The sequence below is a fragment of the Colias philodice genome, chromosome 13 (assembly GCF_061535455.1).
Source record: "Colias philodice isolate Cphi_HAF_F1 chromosome 13, ilColPhil1 Martin Lab GWU primary, whole genome shotgun sequence".
NCBI lineage: Eukaryota > Metazoa > Arthropoda > Insecta > Lepidoptera > Pieridae > Colias > Colias philodice.
In genome coordinates this window covers 9,755,662-9,774,794 of record NC_143098.1, presented here as the reverse complement: position 1 = coordinate 9,774,794, position 19,133 = coordinate 9,755,662, and the positions used below count along the sequence as shown (strand labels likewise).

General features: G+C 35.8%; 1 protein-coding gene across 3 annotated transcripts; it reads left to right on the top strand.

Annotated features, from left to right (window-relative positions):
- The first annotated feature begins 1,001 nt into the window (after positions 1-1,001).
- Zdhhc8 (zinc finger DHHC-type containing 8) lies at positions 1,002-18,737 on the top strand. 3 transcript variants are annotated; one of them, XM_089702767.1, is made up of 10 exons: positions 1,002-1,180; positions 1,667-1,785; positions 7,354-7,511; positions 8,627-8,799; positions 9,501-9,646; positions 9,970-10,018; positions 11,304-11,472; positions 12,921-13,114; positions 13,580-13,738; positions 18,221-18,737. In XM_089702767.1, exons 1-10 carry the CDS (start codon positions 1,089-1,091, stop codon positions 18,600-18,602), a joined length of 1,641 nt encoding a protein of 546 aa, XP_089558893.1. In that variant the 5' UTR covers positions 1,002-1,088; the 3' UTR covers positions 18,603-18,737. The 3 variants fall into 3 exon arrangements, with proteins under 3 accessions (XP_089558893.1, XP_089558892.1, XP_089558894.1); XM_089702766.1 differs by lacking the exon at positions 9,970-10,018 and having other exon boundaries at positions 9,501-9,695; XM_089702768.1 differs by lacking the exon at positions 9,970-10,018 and having other exon boundaries at positions 9,501-9,695; positions 17,934-18,279.
- The last annotated feature ends 396 nt before the right edge of the window (positions 18,738-19,133 follow it).

The following is a 19,133-nucleotide window of genomic DNA, read 5'->3' as shown; positions in this document are numbered from 1 at the left end:
GCATCGATAATTTTATCGATATCGATATGAAGTTTTATCGATACTAGCACTCATAAAGAGACATCACTAGCAACGTCTACTTTTTAAATGTTGGCAGCAATGTGGGTCATGTTTGACGTAAATTTTTCATAGGTTGGTATATAAGATTTGACCTAAGTAATACATGCATATGTGTGCGTGAGCTCGAAATCGAAGTACTGAGTGCCGTCTCTTACTATATTACTTGCTCTGTGTAACTCAGCGTAATAAAATAATTTTGACAAGTTGAAAATTATTTTTATTTATAATATGCGTAGACAGAGCTGTCTACGATAATATGTATATCAATATTCTTATTAATTCGAATAACTATTGAATTCATTTAAAAAAAATTCATTTTATTACTCTTAATATTCGTATTTCCATCTTAATTTAGATATTAAATTATGATCAGCCACTACAGTCTATGTTTAATGTTATTTGTCACACGTAAACTGCTAAGCATATTTTGATACAGTTTTAGGTTTCTTAGTGTTCATCTGTGTCCATATTTAAATATTTATAATTTATGTACATATTGTAATAGTATTCATATTATATTGGAGTACCGAGTACATTTCAGTATTTCAAATGCGTATCATATCAAATAACATTAAACATGGACATATTTACATAATATGAATAACGGGGGGGGGGGGGGGGTATTAAATACAATTTATAAATAAATAAAGCAATAGGGCGTATTCAGAAAGAAAGCTTGAAACTTATAAGCGCTTATCGGCGCTTGTCAGCGCTGGTAGCCCGCGCAGGAAAATATATGAACATGACAAGCGCCGATAAGCGCTTATAAGTTTCAAGCTTTCTTTCTGAATACGCCCTATACACAGGAATACATATTTTTGTCTCCAAGCATGTAAAAAAAACCTGCTTTTTCATTATCTGAATGGAATTGCAAATTATTTGAATAATCTGTTTCTAATCAAGATACGTCAAAGTCATTAATGCCACACAGATTTTCTATCTGTCACATTAATAGGCGCGGCCATGTTGGTCTGTAGTGAATAAAATTCATTTAATTATTGCTTTTAGGAAAATAAAATTGACACAATATGCCCAAATGCGACCTCAAAACGAGATACATCCCCGCGACATTCGCCTGGACATTACTGTTGGGCACGACGTCCCTGTTTTTTTATTATCCGTAAGTATACATTATGTTCGCAAGGTATGAATCTCTTAGATTTGACAACTTTCACATAAAGATTGTAGATTTGCTGCTATTAATATCCTCGGGCTACCTTTGCCCTATTTGACTGTACATAAACACAGTTTTTGTGCTATTGCACCAGTTACTTTAATTGCGTGAAACTTAATTTAATTGTTTGTCAGCTAATTATTTACACTTTGTGAGACCACTTTAAAATTCGTATCAGATTGTTTTTATCCTTTTGTGTTTCATCAAACACTTTAGGTGCATATATATCTATAAATGGTGTAAACAAAACCTTGTTGGTGATATGATTAAGCTTTTGTGGTTACCATTTGATGCAAATTATCTTGTCAAATGAAGTTATATACTGATTTGCATACATGTACTGAGGTTTTGTTTGTGGTTAATCAATATCAATGTTTATATTCTCTTCCTATAAGTATATAGGTTTAGTTATTTTTTTAATTTATATTTCAGTTGCCAGTATTATCTCTACAAACACCCATGGGTGCCTGCATATCAAGGTGTCATAACATTTTTTGTTTTGGCCAATTTTACACTGGCCACTTTCATGGACCCGGGGGTGATACCAAAAGGTATGTTCATTGTTCTTATAAATTTCAAGCTTAATGTAAATATTCATACATAGGTATTATGATTGATGGCTGGTTCACACTTTGATTAGTGCGAGTGCAGGTGATGAGTGCAGGTAAGGTGCAGTAACTACGTGTGGACAGCGACTGTTTAGTGCAAGTGTTTAGTAGGCTGTGTAGTAAAGTGAATAGAAGTGTGTTCTATTTTTTTGCGAGTGGACTGCGAGTAGCCACGTCCCGCGCGCCCTCCCTTCCCCCTCACTCGCAGTGTGCCTGCCTAAACACGTCTGGACAGGAGTGTTAAGTGTTTAGTGTTTAGCATAGTGTGTAGCGTCGCGAATTGCACCATTGTCCTGCACTCGCACTAATCACCTGCACTCGCAGTTGAATTGGACACTACTCGCACTACACACCTGCACTCACACTAATCACCTGCACTCGCACTAATCAAAGTGTGAACCAGCCATTAGACCTTAGTTCATACATTGTTTGTATGGCCTTGGTCAATATGTACCTTAATTATTAAATTCTTTGCATGGAAATCACTGGTATTGATAATTTAAAAACAAATGGAATATAAAAAAGTATGTATTTATTTAATTTACACATTGTAGATACATTTTCATTCAAAAAATTAATCCAAATAAATTAGTGAGAAAATTGTATCTTACGCCCGACTGGATAAGAATGTTACATTCTTTTAAGTATTTCATTATATTTTAAAGACTTTTTTAATGCTATTTACTTGATACAATGGTCTTGTGAACCCTTGCAGGGCATTTTACCAATATAAGTAATTTTAGTAATAGTAGGGTTCTAATATAACGATAATAATTATTGACAGTTGTTCCTACAAACTCTGATATTAATCGCTCAATCCTTTCAGCGAATAATATGCATGATCTAAAGATCTTCTGTTTGATAGATAATTTTGACATTGAACAAAAATTGATTGCTCAGCAATTGTAAAAATCGTATTACTTATATCCAAAACAAATTTATACTTTGTATAAATAAACTTTATCTATACTAATATTATAATGGTGAAGAGTTTGTTTGTTTGAACGCGCTAATCTCAGGATCTACTGGTCCGATTTGAAAAACTCTTTCGCTTTTAGTTAGCCCATTTATTGAGGAAGGCTATAGGATATATTATATCATTACGCTAAGACCAATAGGACCAGAGAAATGCGGGTAAAAACGCGAAGCGCAGCTAGTTTATGATAATATTCACATAGTATAAAAAATTAGCTTCACTAATCCAAGTCTATTATTAATTTATTAGTATGAAAATTTATGGTAATAAATAATCAATATTGTGAATCATATAATAAACTATAAAGTATTAATTAATTATCCAAACAATTATATTGTATCTATTAGCTTTAATTGACTGATCATCTCCTTGGTACAGTGAGCTTAGCACCAAGGGGTCCTGGGTTTGATTCCCGGTGGAGACGAAGAAAAAAAATGTTTTGGTCTGATAGGACACAGAAGGCTGATCACCTACTTGTCCCTAAGGAAAATCAATCAGTGAAATAGATGTATAATGCATCTGCCCCTTACCCCACTAGAGGACATGGGACTTCACACTTTTATTAGCTTTTATTTGTTTTCAAAATATTATCATGCAATATTGGATATTTGCTAATATTCGAAATTTTCAGTTCAATTTTAACCGTAATTCAATTTTAAGAATTGTATTTATAGGATTGCCAATTGATTATAAAGATGAATAAACAATTACGAGAAGTAACAGCCAGGATAAAAAAGTGACACGTTTCTTATCCACAAGTGCTACCAAACAGCATAATATAAGCTTTGAAACTATTGATCCAAAAACTAAATTTAACCTGCATAAACTGCACAAATGTAAACAAAAGAGACCTGTGTCTATTTGCATCCATGCATGATTTAATTGTGTTGTAAAGCTCCAATTTGCACATACAATATAGCAGTTGAGCAGTCAACAGTGTAAAGTTTAAATTGACTTTGCTTCTCTAGTGTTAATTTTGTTTTGTTGACGTACAAAGACCTCTCGATGTTCACAATTGAAAGAGATTTTTTACAGATGTGTTTAATTTGTAGAGTAATTTTAAAATTACCTCAATTATACTTTCTTTTTACGTAAAGGGAAAGTTTTTATCACCTTTCTTAATGTTTCTATCTTTATTAATTATTTTTAAAAATCATTTTTGATGCTATATTTGTGAGGAATATAGAAAGTAGAAACTCATTAGTAGACTAGAGTAGATAATTTTTGAAACAAAAAAAAATCGCAGTCGGATGAAACCCATAAGAAAAGGAGGGGAATATGATAAAAATGTAAGGAAAAATAAATTACGGTCAATCCGAGTTCGGGAAGCGGGAGGGGGGAGCTTTTAAGAGAAAAAAATGGTTTCGCTCGATTTCCGACAAAACTACAAGTCCTATAGAAAAATGTTCAATGGCAAAGTTGTAGGTAATTAAAAGTTCTACAACTTTTGTATTCACAATTTTTTCACATAACCTAAAAATTTAGGTGAAAAATTCAAAAAACCAAGTTTTTGGTCTTTTATTTCTATCTACTTCAAAATTTATTTTTTTTCTACGAAATTTGGTGGAAACTTACTTTATTATGTCCCAAATACACTGTAATTTATTTGATTGAAAATATTTATTTTTTCGCCTTATTTTGAATTAATACCAAAAAAACAACCTAATTTTCAATCGAAAAGTCACCCGTCAAAATATCAGCTTTTTTCAAAAACTTGGGGTGCCTTTTATTCATTGAAATCTCTACTTTCATATGGTGTAAAAAAAAATAAACACCACCATAGTAAATGTTCTCAGAAAATGCATACAAACAGTGTGATAATGAGCTTTTACTAAATCAGGCACACTTCTTGAACTCTATATCTTCTCTTGTATCGGCTTTTCGGTAATATTTCAAAAGAAAAATAATTATCTGTTCTTAGTTTAATATTTTACAGCATATTCAAAAGCAAAACGATGTCGATAAAAACATTTCAGGTAGTTCGAGAAGTGTGCCTGATTTAGTAAAAGCTAATTTTCAGATTGTTTGTATGCATTTCCTGAGAACATTTACTATGGTGGTGTTTATTTTTTTTTACACCATATGAAAGTAGAGATTTCAATGAATAAAAGGCACCCCAAGTTTTTGAAAAAAGCTGATATTTTGACGGGTGACTTTTTGATTGAAAATTAGGTTGTTTTTTTTTGGTATTAATTCAAAATAAGGCGAAAAAATAAATATTTTCAATGAAATAAATTACAGTGTATTTGGGACATAATAAAGTAAGTTTCCACCAAATTTCGTAGAAAAAAAATAAATTTTGAAGTAGATAGAAATAAAAGACCAAAAACTTGGTTTTTTGAATTTTTCACCTAAATTTTTAGGTTATGTGAAAAAATTGTGAATACAAAAGTTGTAGAACTTTTAATTACCTACAACTTTGCCATTGAAACTTTTTCTATAGGACTTGTAGTTTTGTCGGAAATCGAGAGAAACCATTTTTTTCTCTTAAAAGCTCCCCCCTCCCGCTTCCCGAACTCGGATTGACCGTAATTTATTTTTCCTTACATTTTTATCATATTCCTCTCCTTTTCTAATGGGTTTCATCCGACTGCGATTTTTTTTATCTTTTCATTATTTTCAAAGGCTTCTACCCCAGTCTATAGGTATATATTTTACAATTCGATTTAATCACGTGGTTTTTAATTGGACAGGACATTAACTAACCAGTGTTATAACCACCATAAAGAGTTTCTTAATTAGGTATATTTATAAAAACAATGATTAAATAGTACGTAATTAAAAAAAAAATGTTATAAACTCAGTTAAAACAAGTACAGGGCAAATATATTTTGTTTATTTTCCGAAATCTTATTTTAACCTTGTCCGTCGATCTATATAGAATATAAAATACTTATTGCGAATATTTTCAACTCTTTTAACTCTTAAAATACGTCACAGTTTTATCCACTCAAGTAAACTTTTTGCAGAAGTACTTTTAATTGGTTCAATAATATAAAAACTGATAGTACAGTTTGGAAAAACAGTTTTTGTACAATATACTTAAGTGAAATAAGTTGGAGGCCTAAACTCAAACTCAAATTATTTTATCTGGAAAAAAGTGAGAAGCGTTACGAGGTCGAGGTTATAATTTGTCCTCATAAAACTAATCCAATTGTTCATTGCTGATCATTTCAGTTTAAGCCTAAGCCGAATTTATTGCATAATTCGTTCACTATTATCGTAAGAAATAAATAGCTTAACCAAAAAACGTAAGAAATGTGAGTGTTTTCACATTCTTTGAAAATATGTTTTCGATACCATTACCAAAAAATTAGACTACTTTAAATAGCTTAGTCACATTTTTTGTTCGGAATTTCTTTCCAAATTATGAAAAAGTGCCTAAAGATGATTAAAGAAAATCTTTTTTATGACCCTCTAGATAATAAAAATACTATTACAAACTTTAACGTAACTTCAAACCCTGCAATTTAGATCCTTTGAAATTACAATATAATTCGATCCTATAATCGAGTTCCCTAACAAGTACCCTCATAATTTGGTCACCTTCAATTAGCTAATTACACGGTCCCATTAATTAGATGGAATTTGTATAAGAATCGCATTTTATCAGTGTATTGACGTAATACGGATTTTAGGCGGGGTAAATTGCGATATAAATATTGTAAGTCATATTGAAATATTTGTAACTGTGTGGCGTAGAGTTTGTCCACTTTACGTGACTATTATTTAGTAGAGAGCTAAAGATCAGAATATTACCAATCTACTCATTGCGTTCGATTTCAATATTCGGCATGATATTTACAAAATAATGTATTAATCAAAGAAGAATTTACCAGTCTGAAAGTATATACAGACGGATTTGAACAATTCGGATTTATATATCCAACTAGAGGTCCGCCCCGGCTTCGCTCGTGGTACATATTATTATTCCATCAGTCCTCGGAATCACAGACACAATAGAAAATCTATTGTGTCGCGCCCCGATCGGGGCTTACGGTGGTCAATGGGTTATTTCGCAATAAAGGGTAGCCTATGTCCTTTCTCGGGTATCAAATATCTCCATACCAAATTTCATGCAAATTGGTTCAGTATTTTAGGCGTGATTGAGTAACAGACAGACAGAGTTACTTTCGCATTTATAATATTAGTATGGATTAATTAATTATGAATAAAAACTTGGATTTGTTTAGTCAGTGGAAAAACTTCAACTAGGGCCGCACTTACACTCAACATTTAGAATATGGTGCCTAAAATTTGCGTCTTTCAGTCCAACGTAATATACAGGCACGTTATTAGTATTTTTTTGTAAGTACTTTATCATTAAAAATCAAAAATTCTAACACCATCCATACCTAAATTTAATCGTATTTATCTGTTGATGGAACTTTACCAATAACAAAAAATACTACCAGCCTGACATGTTACGGGGTTTTTCTCAATAGAATTGTACCATGGACAAAATAAATAAAATATTATATATATTTCGCTTTATTCTTCACTAAAATCATAGCATAGACAACAAATGATTCCAGCCCCACCTGACGAAGACCGCGAGGACGACTTCCGCGCGCCGCTCTACCGCAGCGTGGAGATAAACGGGATAACCGTGCGCATGAAGTGGTGCGTCACGTGCAAGTTCTACCGCCCGCCGCGGTGCTCGCACTGCTCTGTGTGCAATCATTGTATAGAGGTTAGTCTATGGTCCAATCATTGTACTATATTGTACACGAACCTCTAGGTTCGTGTATAATAATCACTACATAGTATAAAACAAAGTCGCTTTCTCTGTCCCTATTTCCCTATGTCCCTATTTCCCTATGTCCCTTTGTACGCTTAAATCTTTAATACTACGCAACGGATCTTGATGCGGTTTTTTTTAATAGATAGAGTGATTCAAGAGGAAGGTTTATATGTATAATAACATCCATTAAATAGTGGAGAAGTACTGTTAATTTTGAGGTTTATAATGTGATGTCGTAATTTTTTACATTTTTTCCGCTTACATTGCAAACGCAGGCTGAACCCTACGAGTTTTATCAAAATAATGTACTAAGTATTGTACACATTGAAAAGGTCTACAGAAAAGTCCGCGATGGTATATGTCTATCTCTTATGGATAACCCACAATAACTTTTTTTGTCATTTACTTTTTACGACAAATGATGGCTAATTTTAGAAGCGATTTTAACCAATACAGCATTAATCCTTAACCAATTAAATACCTTGAATACATTGTTCATTTAATATAGATCTATATGGCCCTTTACACCGTATGATTTAAGTGAATATTTTCGAAGATAATATTACAGATTTAAAAATTGCGGGACGTAGCGTTTGCGGCGGTACCGGCCGGCCGCCCGGTGCGGCTAGAGCGTGTTCACAGTTTTTCTGTAGTGTATTTAGTATCAGCATTGCACCCGTGCGAAGCCGGGGCGGGTGAGGGTCGCTAGTATATTATATAGTGTAGTAGGCTCTAGGCGCGGTCGTGGCCTAAATTTTGGGGGTAGTGAGTCCGTAAATTAGACTTTATTACCAGAGTACACAATTTTATTACTTTAGAAGTATTCCACTTTATTGTCGAAAATTATGGGCAGAAAATAATGTTGAAAATAAACAGTTGAGAGAATTACTTTACGAATATTTATCATCGATAACTATTATTTTTATTCCAATGGATTATAATTTATAATGGTCGAGAATTATATTATACTGACATTTAAACTGAACTGCTTTTTCTGTTGTAAGATGTAATCTTTTTATAAAATAAAAATCACATTATATAACCTTACTTTCTTCTCTTTCCAGACATTCGACCACCACTGCCCATGGGTGAACAACTGTATAGGTCGACGGAACTATAGGTTCTTCTTCTTCTTTCTAATATCGCTCTCAATACACATGCTGAGCATATTCGGCCTCAGCTTATACTACATTATGAACAACAACAAAACATTGACGCAGGTCGAGCCTATAGTGTCGTATCCTTTTTACAAACTGTCTAGTTTTATTAAGTATATACTTTTAAATACATTCATACATATTTTTGTGCTAAAAATAAGCTACGGGTTGGGAGCAAAATAATTTTTATTCCAGAAAATTTTCTATACAGAAAATACTTATTGCTTTTCTGTGAAAACTTACAGCCAATCTCTTATCGTTACCATCTTTAGTTCTACCCAAAAAGTGATTTATGAAATATTAATATTTATTCTCGCCAATACAACATAGTAAAGTTATTTTAAAAATTAGCCAGGCTTAGACTTTAATGCTTCATTAAGACTAAGAGTTAGTCATTCAAACGAAGCCATAATAACTTTATGATATGGGATTATCTCCATTCATAATGTATTAGACTTGTTACAATTTATCTCTAATCCCGAATGAATAATCGAATTAAAAGTAGACTAGAAAGTATCAACATCAAGTAATAACTAGAACTGTGCTTAAATACTTTTAAAAAATCAAGAGAAAAGAATTCAAAGTGAATTTAAACATTTTCCAAAATATTGTTTAAGTAATGTGGGATAATCATATAACATAATATTTTAATACATAAAACTTCGCATAAACATGCTTATTTCTAAAGAGGAACCTTATAATTTGATTTCTGTTTAATAATTAGTAGTTCTACTACATATATTAGCAAAACTACCCCAATAACCTTAACCGAAAACATCAGAATGGTGATTATGGGCATAATAGCGTTATTAGCTATACCCATATTCGGTCTGACCGGCTTCCACATGGTGCTTGTGTCCCGGGGGCGCACAACCAACGAGCAGGTCACGGGCAAGTTCACGGGCGGGTACAACCCCTTCTCGAAGGGTTGCTGGTCCAATTGCTGTTACACGCAGTTTGGTCCGCAGTATCCTAGGTAAGTTGGAAGTTTAGGACCTTTTCCAGCTAAGATAGATGTAGTATTCTAAAGTAATATGATGGTATTTATGGTGTATGGGGTCACGGGCGGGTACAACCCCTTCTCGAAGGGTTGCTGGTCCAATTGCTGTTACACGCAGTTTGGCCCGCAGTATCCTAGGTAAGTTGGAAGTTTAGGACCTTTTCCAGCTAAGATAGATGTAGTATTCTAAAGTAATATGATGGTATTTATGGTGTATGGGGTCACGGGCGGGTACAACCCCTTCTGAAAGGTTGCTGGTCGAATTGCTGTTACACGCAGTTTGGCCCGCAGTATCCTAGGTGAGTTGAGGTTTTGATAGGTTTAGGACCTTTTCTGGGTAAATATAAATGGGTAAGAATAATTTTCGAACTTAAAAAGTTTTCAATGAGCTTTCCGTCCTCTTGGAAAGCAAAGTCAATTATTAATTTTTCGAGTCTTATGCCACTATTTTGTATCGTTACGTTCAATTTAAAATTAATTTAACGCTTTATTTATTAGGTTGTTTAAACGAAGTATAAATTATGATGCTCACTGAAGTGGAAGGAAAAAAGCTCGAAAAGTTAGTAAATTTATTATTTTAATAAAGTTATTTGGTTAGTTAGCATATTTGCATATTTGATGTAAATATTTTTATAAGTTTTACAATATGTGGTATAGATTTTTTCTTTTCTAATTTATTGCTCAATAAAATCTAAATCAAACTTATACATTTATTTATTCAATTGGACTTCTTATGAAAGCACTTTAGAATTGTCATAAAAAAAATTTAAAATTTACTACCAATCATTGATACTTAAAAAGTGTTTCACGAAAAAGTACATTAATTATCTATACTAATATTATAAAGAGGAAAGGTTTGTATGTATGTATGTATGGTTTTCACGCATAAACTACTGGACCGATTTTGATGAAATTTGGCACAGATAATCTTTAGACCCTGAGAAAGAACATAGGCTACCTTTTATTGCGAAATATGTACCACGGGCGAAGCCGGGGCGGACCGCTAGTATCAAATATGTGTATGCTCGTATTAAATACTATAGTAGAGCCATTTTAATAGGCAACATTTGACAGTTCAACAAAATTCAACAACGTAACCTAGTAACGACGACATAGAATAATATGATATTTCGTTTTGTTAGAACTGCACATTTGCTTAACTTTTTTTCAATTACGATAACATATTTATAATAATAATGACCGATACAAGTAATTTTAGGATTTGATTTTACTGATAAACCATTCTAAACATAATAAACAATTTCTGATTTAAAGAACTGACGTTGCTACAATTTTGTGTCAATAAACCTTTTTTCTTTTTAAATACCAGAGACGTTACTCTAAAAATCGAAATCTGACATCTAGAATCGAATGCATTGATTACTTGGGAATAAAAATCATCATAAATTATTGACATGTGTTTCAAGTTCGATTGACAAATGTTTCAAGTCCGTATCGATTAATTCACTTTAATCGATGTTTTTAAGCAGGTTACCACCCTATGAAGATAAAATTGATAGACGTCAAATGTTGCCTATTAAATTGGCTCGACAATAAAATTAAAATGTTTATCAACAATTCCAGCCTAGCCCGCCCCTCAAAGTACATGTACAAGGGTGGGAAGAAGCGTCGCGACGGTTCCTCAAGTATGGGCGTGGCCACGATAGCGGCCGGCGCCGCACAGGTAAAGACGTACACCGCGGACAACGGCGCCGCGCACCGCCCGTTGGGTGCCCACGCGCATTATAATAAGGTGAGGGCCAGACTTGCTTGATGCTTGGTGGGAGGGGGGGGGAGGATTTGGGGCTTTGATGTTTGGAGGGGGTGGGGATTATAGAGGATGGTCTATAAAAAGGAGTAGGAATTTGTACAGGGTGGGCTATTTTTTAAAGTTTGAGGTTTGGTGGGGGGTGGCTTTACAGGTGGTCTTTAAAAGTTGAAATATATGGGGGTAGTAATGAAATTGGAAAGTTCTGGGGTTTTCTGTAAGCTGTTTAAGGATGAATTAATAGATCTAATGTAATATTTTATCTAATGTAATAAATATTGTAAAATAATAATAAAAAAAAATTGGTAGGGGATATCATTGTAATGTTTATGATTTCGATGTTATTGTGGTGATAAATGAAGCATTGTTGTTTCATTTTTTTAAATATGTACTATCAATTAGTAAACCCATCTATCAGCGATAAGATCATAATATATTATAATGACAAAAATATATTATGTACATTTGAATAATGACCTCCAAACATCAAAGATTCCAAACAGATATAGCTAATGTCCACTGATACATTTTTTGTAAATAATGACTCTAATTCTATTGGTGGCTATTAGCGTATAAGGTTTTTGTTAGTAAAGTGGTTATAATATAAAATAATCTTATCTAAATGTGTTTAAAGTGACCACATTATTACTAAAAAACTATATTTTCCATTACGTATATTTTCACAGCTAGTATCTCGTATATCCAATTGAAGAATAAAGAAATTGGACACCCAGGACAATCCATAGAAAACTATTTTATAAAACCTTATCCTAAATTATGTCATAGACAAACCATAGAATACCTGTTAACATAACCAACCTAAATAAATTTCAAACCATAGACATTATTCACAAGCTAAGTAGTATTTTTTATTTGCTCAAAATAGTACAACTCCATCTAGTGTCCAATAGATTTCATGCTTGTAGAGCGATTACATACCTTCAATTCACTGCCATAAAGTTTATTTTTCTATGCACAATTTCTTGTAATATATGGTGAATTGAAGACATGCCGTATGTCTGGCTCTCCAGTGTTCAAAAGATGTATGTTTGTTTCAAAGCAATTTAATTATTATACCTAAATGTTTATTAAATTTATTAAACAACAGATTTTTATAGAAAGAGAATATTATGGAACTTGGATTTAATAACTTTATTTTTTTAAATGAATAATTGGTCTATAAAAAAATTTTCCTCGTTGAATACAAGTACACAAAATCAGCTGCTATAAATTTCTATAATTGTTTAAGATCATATAAAATTATTTTCATTACAGATGGTTTTTTAGATTATTTCGTCGAATGGATTATTAAGATTTAATGTGTCTGATTTTATCAATGTTTACTTTCTAGAGCGACGTGCGCAGCCGGTATATAACCACTCTAATATCTGTACTATTATGTAATGTCCCATAAATACGAGCCCCGTTTGCAGCTGTCCCCCGGGCGGGAAGAGCACGAGGGCGAGATGGAGGGCCCCGGGGCTTCGCAGTCGGCGGACTGCGAGCCGACGCCTCCGCCCCTGCAGCGGCGGGGCTCCTCCACGAACCTGTTCCCGGAGCCCCACCACCACTTGCCGCCAAGGCCGCACCACTACCCGCGGCTCAGTCCGCTCTCGAGGAATACTAGGTGAGCGTTTTGATGGTTCTTTTTTCTGGTTAAATGGTTTGGCATAAAAAATGTCAAATGCGCTACAGCGCGTCAGATGGGAGACGTCATTGTTCTCGATGGAGTTTCTCATTTGCTGTTTATGTTATTGGCTTTTTCACGTTCTTTAAACAGAGGTAGGGCGAAATGTTAAATTTAAGACGGACAGTTTGGAAAAAATAATTAAGGAAATATTTTTTATTAATCAATTTTGATTACCAAACATATTTTATAACAAACAAATAATTTTTCATGAACGGCGAATATCACTTTAACGTGAAGTCGTGAACCATACCTAATGATGACTTTTTTATGAACGTCTTCTATGACTTTGTATTTCGTTGTAACCTGTAACATAATTACGAAATCGCCGAATTCAGGCGCAACATTTATTTATTTATCTATTTAGTCAAAATATGAGAGTTAAATGTACACTTGGTTCACCAGTCACGGCGGCACAACGACGTCGGGCTACCGCGTGGTGATGGAGCCGCTGCGGTACGACGCGGGCGCCAACGGCGGCGCTCGGCCTTCGCCCACCATGCAGCAGCGGATCAAAGCGCTGGGCGTGCCCACACCGCTCGCGCTCAGCAGCCCCGTGCGCAGGTATGTGGCGACAGTGTGACGTCATCGTGACGTCATCTTGACGTGAGGTCTGCGTGACGTGTGGGCGTGTGCGGTGGGAGCGTACGTGTGTGCGGCGTGACGTCACCGGACCATTGCGCGCGTGCAGCGGGAGCGTGACGTCATTGAGACGTGAACGTGTATGAAGGGGACGTTACTGGCAGAGGTGCGTATGAAAAGTGAGCCTAAGGGCGTATTCAGAAAGAAAGCTTGAAACTTATAAGCGCTTATCGGCCCTTATCGGCGCTTGTCAACGCTGGTTCGTTCTACACAAAAGAAGCAGGTTGAAGCAGACCAAAACAAATTTTATATGGCAGCGCCCAGTTTCAAGCTTTCTTTCTGAATACACCCTTACGCTAAAGGGGGTACTTGTGATCAGTGTGACGTCATCGGACAAGGGGCGCGGGCAGTGTAAGCGTGAGGCTGGGCGATGGTACCTATGGGCAGTGACGTCATCAAAACAGATGCGTCGTTGTGCACAATGAGCGTACGTTGGGCAAGAGTGCAGTGATGTGCAGTGCGACGTTGCCGGACCGTGCAACGTGCGTGTGAAACATGACGCTGGGCAAACGTAATCTCGTGACACTACTAGTTAAAGGTTCGTGTGCTTATATTTAGCGCAGCTGGATGCAGGGTAATATGCGCAGTGGGCCAACAGCGAGACGTCACGGACGCAGTTAAATGCATGCAGAATCAACTGCGCATTATAACTAATTTTTTACATTTATAATTTATTATATGTAGGTTTGTATGGATTGACAAACGAAAATAAATCTTTGATACAATTGTGATTTTAAATGGGTATACGTTGTTTAATGAATCCATTCCATACGTATTTAAATCACAATTTTTTCTATAGCCGTATTATATTCTTAAGGAAAGTGTTATTTATAATCTGTGTCAACACTATGCTTAAACTCAGAATTGTTATACACTTAATTGGCCCAATATATATTTTATAAAGTATTCCCCATTTCATGGCCTCTTCCTATAGCATACAACTGTCTTACGAAGTTATATTTTTTTGGGTATGGTGTCAGAATTCGAAAAGATAAACAGTTACCGTTATATTTGAAATGTAAATATTAAATAATTTTGAAATGAAACTTCTTTACGCGCGTTGAGAGTAAAATTTCAAGGTCCCGTCATGGCAATACCGTCACGTCATGTGACGATTGTATTTTTGAATCTTGCTAAAGAAGTTTCACTTCTGACACGTGTGCTCGGCAGACACGCTCTTTTTAATCAATTGGTTTGTCAAGAAATCTATAAAATTTGACACGCCATAGACAAACTTCGTGAGACGGTTAATCCTAAAATGTTGTCAACACTAACTCCCGTCTGCATCGCTTACTTTTGTTCAGTGTTAGATAGATTTATTATTTGCATGTAAAATTGTTTGCATCATGGGTAGTTTTGGTTATTAACTGTACATATACATGTTTCGCTTGGGACGGGGACATTGGATCTTGTATAGAGTATCTCTATGGTACTACAAATATTTTACGGTAGAACCCTTGCATTTCATTTAGTAGCATTTTAACTAACACTTATAATATATTTCAGTAATCTTTTCATATTTAAAAGTCCTTAGTTTTCATTTAGTCTATTTTCTGTGTTCAATCTCTCTAAAATTCCAAAATAACGTAACAAGAAACAGTAACGAAGAAAAGTTTTTAAAGGGTATCAAATGAATTGCTATTGGGCATAAATGCCGGATTGAATATGGAATCGATTCTTTTATACCTTCATATTTCATCCCTTAAACAAGTCGCTAGCGTTACAACAGCTATTATTGAAGGGAAGAGAAAATGCATCTTCTTATAATCGTATAGTTTTAGTTTCTCATATGTTAATTAAATTATTGTTTATGGAAACTGAAAACGAAAAGTTAAATTAGATAATTATTTTAAGGCGAACAATAGTTCGGTTTTAGTAAATATGGGGATCTTATAACAAAAATATTTTGTCCATTCAGTAGTACAATATAACAACGGACAAGTAATACAAGGTATTGATTATTTACTAAACGTCTTTTCAGTCCACCGTAATATGGGTATATGTAAGTTTAGATTGCATAGGCTATTAAACTCCATTTAAATTTTAAATATGACCCATGAAATGCAAGGTGATATTTTGGGCACTTTTATAACCGTGCTTATAACGTCGAAAATCGTAGACGCTATATCACAATGGGGCATGCTTGATTTTCCTTTTGCAGTATTTATATTGTTTACAAACTTAACAATTATTATTTGGTTCATTAACGCTTTTAATATTCATTATGATGATATATTTATGTAATGTCTAATAATCTATTTGGTAATACAGTGTTTTTATGGTTGATTGTAATGTTCGAAACCTTTGTTTGTTTTTAGTTTGACCGTAAAAGCAATGTACTTAGAGGACAGGCATAAATTTTTACTACACTCGATTCTATGAAGAAATAAAGACAGATTTTCAGTTGGATACTTTTTGCCACGCAACTTTGAACTTTATATCGTGTGTATAAGGTTTATGTCTGTCCGAAGTTTATAGGTTTGTGGAATATGTATAAAGTGTAAGTTTACCGCTTACCGCGGCAGGTGGACGTAGCGCATAGAGCCGACGTGTGGACGGTAAATGTTTTGTTTGTTTGTGTGTCGTATGCGGGATGGAATGTGCTAGAGTTTTATTACGTCATCATCATTTTTTATGCCATCAAAGCGAGTTTTAAGTCGCAAAATTGAGCTTTATTTTGGTCTTTTTGCAATTTATTTGTAAATGAATAAGATATATTGAAATTATTTGAATATTTTACCTTACGGTCCGTTTCATTCGGATCAAATTTTTAACTAATAAATCATTCTTGATTGAAGTTGATTGTAAAATCTTGTATTTGTTTTATTATTAAATATCAATAGTCAATTACTAATGGAAGTGCGCATATTTTGTTTTTATTACAGTCAAATCACGTCACAGTTTTCTTTCATCTCTTTTGGTAGTTTTTCTTATTATACTGAGATATTTTTTAATTGCACACTAGATGTGATTTTTTAGTTGAAATAAGACACATTGCACATATAAAAGTATATTCGATTTACAGCATGTAATGGATTTAGTTTTTTAAATAATGCATATTATATTACATATTTTTATTTTTTTATAAGGTACAAGAGCCCTTTGTTTTGCAATATATACTTTATTGCTATGTACATAGAGCTCAGTTTTACTGCAAGCATGTACGGTAGCGGGTGCAATATACAATGGCAGTTATTCTTTGGTTTATTTATTTTTTGCTCAAGGTTTATTTTTATAATTATCAATTATAAAGGTGTTTCCACACTGGTTTTACTTACTGCGATAATTTTATGTCCCAGTACATATTCTCGTTGTGTGGAAGTACCTTTATGATAACATACTTTCTCACTCTTATAATAGCAGTTAGAGTGAGATAGGATGATTATTTTCAATTTAATGCGTAGATTTAGGTTCTAGTTTATGGGTTATTGATATTGTTATTTTAGAATTTTGCTCAACTACCCTCAAATCCCAGCCATTGTAGGCGCATCGGCTACGGTACACATCTTAAGGAGCATTTAAATTTATCTATAGAAATCATAGAAAAGTTGATAGAATAAGTGAATATTTAAACTAAGATGTGATATTTATAAATGCTCCTCGGTGCAATATTGGTTCACTGGAGTACATTTCTGCATGGATTATTATTAGTTAGTGTACAGTGAAAAGCACTTTGATTTATGTGGCCAAATTGCGAGGTATTTCTTTTTATTCTGATGATTTGTTTTATTATTTTTCTTCCTTTTTCTTATTTTGTTTTCGACTGACATGTTCAATTTATAGATATTTTCGTCAGGATACAAAGGTTAAGATGTAGCTTGCAAAGTCGTAGTTAGTGTATAGTTGGCATGGCGTTGGCATGCTCTCCGTAACCGCCGTTTCGACTCGGGCACGTTCAGAACAAGCTAGCTATTGGCCATACAGGTGCTGGTTTAATAATGTTTCCATTCCATAGTTTAGTCGAGGTATACGAGGTTGTTTCCGCTTGTAATTACCGCCATCCAGTAGTCGTTTAGTCCCCACGAGGCGCGGTGTTCGAGGCGGTTCGCTTTGCGTTGGACTCGTCAACGTCGACGATCCGCAGTGAACGATACATTGCTTTCTTTTTTCCCTCTAGATTCGGCGAGCGCTCGACGTCGACGTTTTCGGCGCAAAGCGAACTAGCCAAAAGCGTCCCCCCTCGAGGCCCCCGGGGATCGGACATTGTAGACCGGTGAACCGCGCGCCGTATAGTCTGTCAGCTCGTCGAAACGCGAAAGCGTAATCCGTTCTGAACGCGAGTCGAGGGGCGTCGGACGCTTCTCCCCGCAGCTCCCGTCTCCTTCTGTCCGTAGGCCGTACGATAATAGCGAGCGCTCGGACGAGCTCGCGCGATTAAACCCCTGACGTGAGCGCGGCGCACAGGTCCAACCCCGGCACGCCCACGCAGCCGCGCCGGCCCGACTTCATCGGCGTGCGCGCCTCGCCGCAGCGCCGCTTCCTGTCCGAGGGCGAGCTGCTGCAGGGCGCGCCCGACGACATCCGCGAGCTGGCGGCCTCGCCCCAGCGCGGCGGCTACCTGTGGGCGGAGCGGCCGCACGTGCCGCACCCGCCGCACGTGCCGCACCACCCCGCGCCGTCCCCGCTGGCCCGCCGCCGCGCGCCGCACGTGCCGCACGTGCGGCCCGCGCGCCCGCTCTCGTTCGTGCGCGCGCTCGAGGTGCAGGAGCAGCTGGAGCGCGCCCCGCAGAGCGAGCCGCCCGACCGCGCCTCCGTGTACGACTGCAACTACGAGATCTCCGTGTGAAGCCCCCCCCCGCCCGGTGTTATTCCAAAGACTTACGCACAATGAAACTCGACGCGGCCGCCGCGTCGGCGTTTCGCGAGATCGTGCCATACGACTCCGAGTTCCGAGCGATTCTGATGCGAATGTCGAATTACGTGTATGTATATTTGTGAGCGATCCGTGAGGGTGGATTCAGTTGTACATAGCCCCCCTCCCCCCGCGTTGTGACTCAAAGATGACATAATAATTTTTACAGTAGATCCGTTTAGAATAGACTGTGTGTATATTGTATTTATATATATTTATTAGGTTCGTTTCGCTTCGACCGGTTGAAATTATGCGACGGCATCAACTGATTGTTTAGTTTGACGTGAACGATAGAGTTTTGACTGACCCCGAGACGATCTTGCTTCGCGACGTGCTCTTTGTGGGTCATATTGGAGACAAAATTGTCAAAGTACCCGCATTATACAAAGAGTCGATTGTGACTATGTGAAAGATCCATCTGACAAAGTTCGTAGAGGTCACTCGTACACTAATGAATGATTCTTA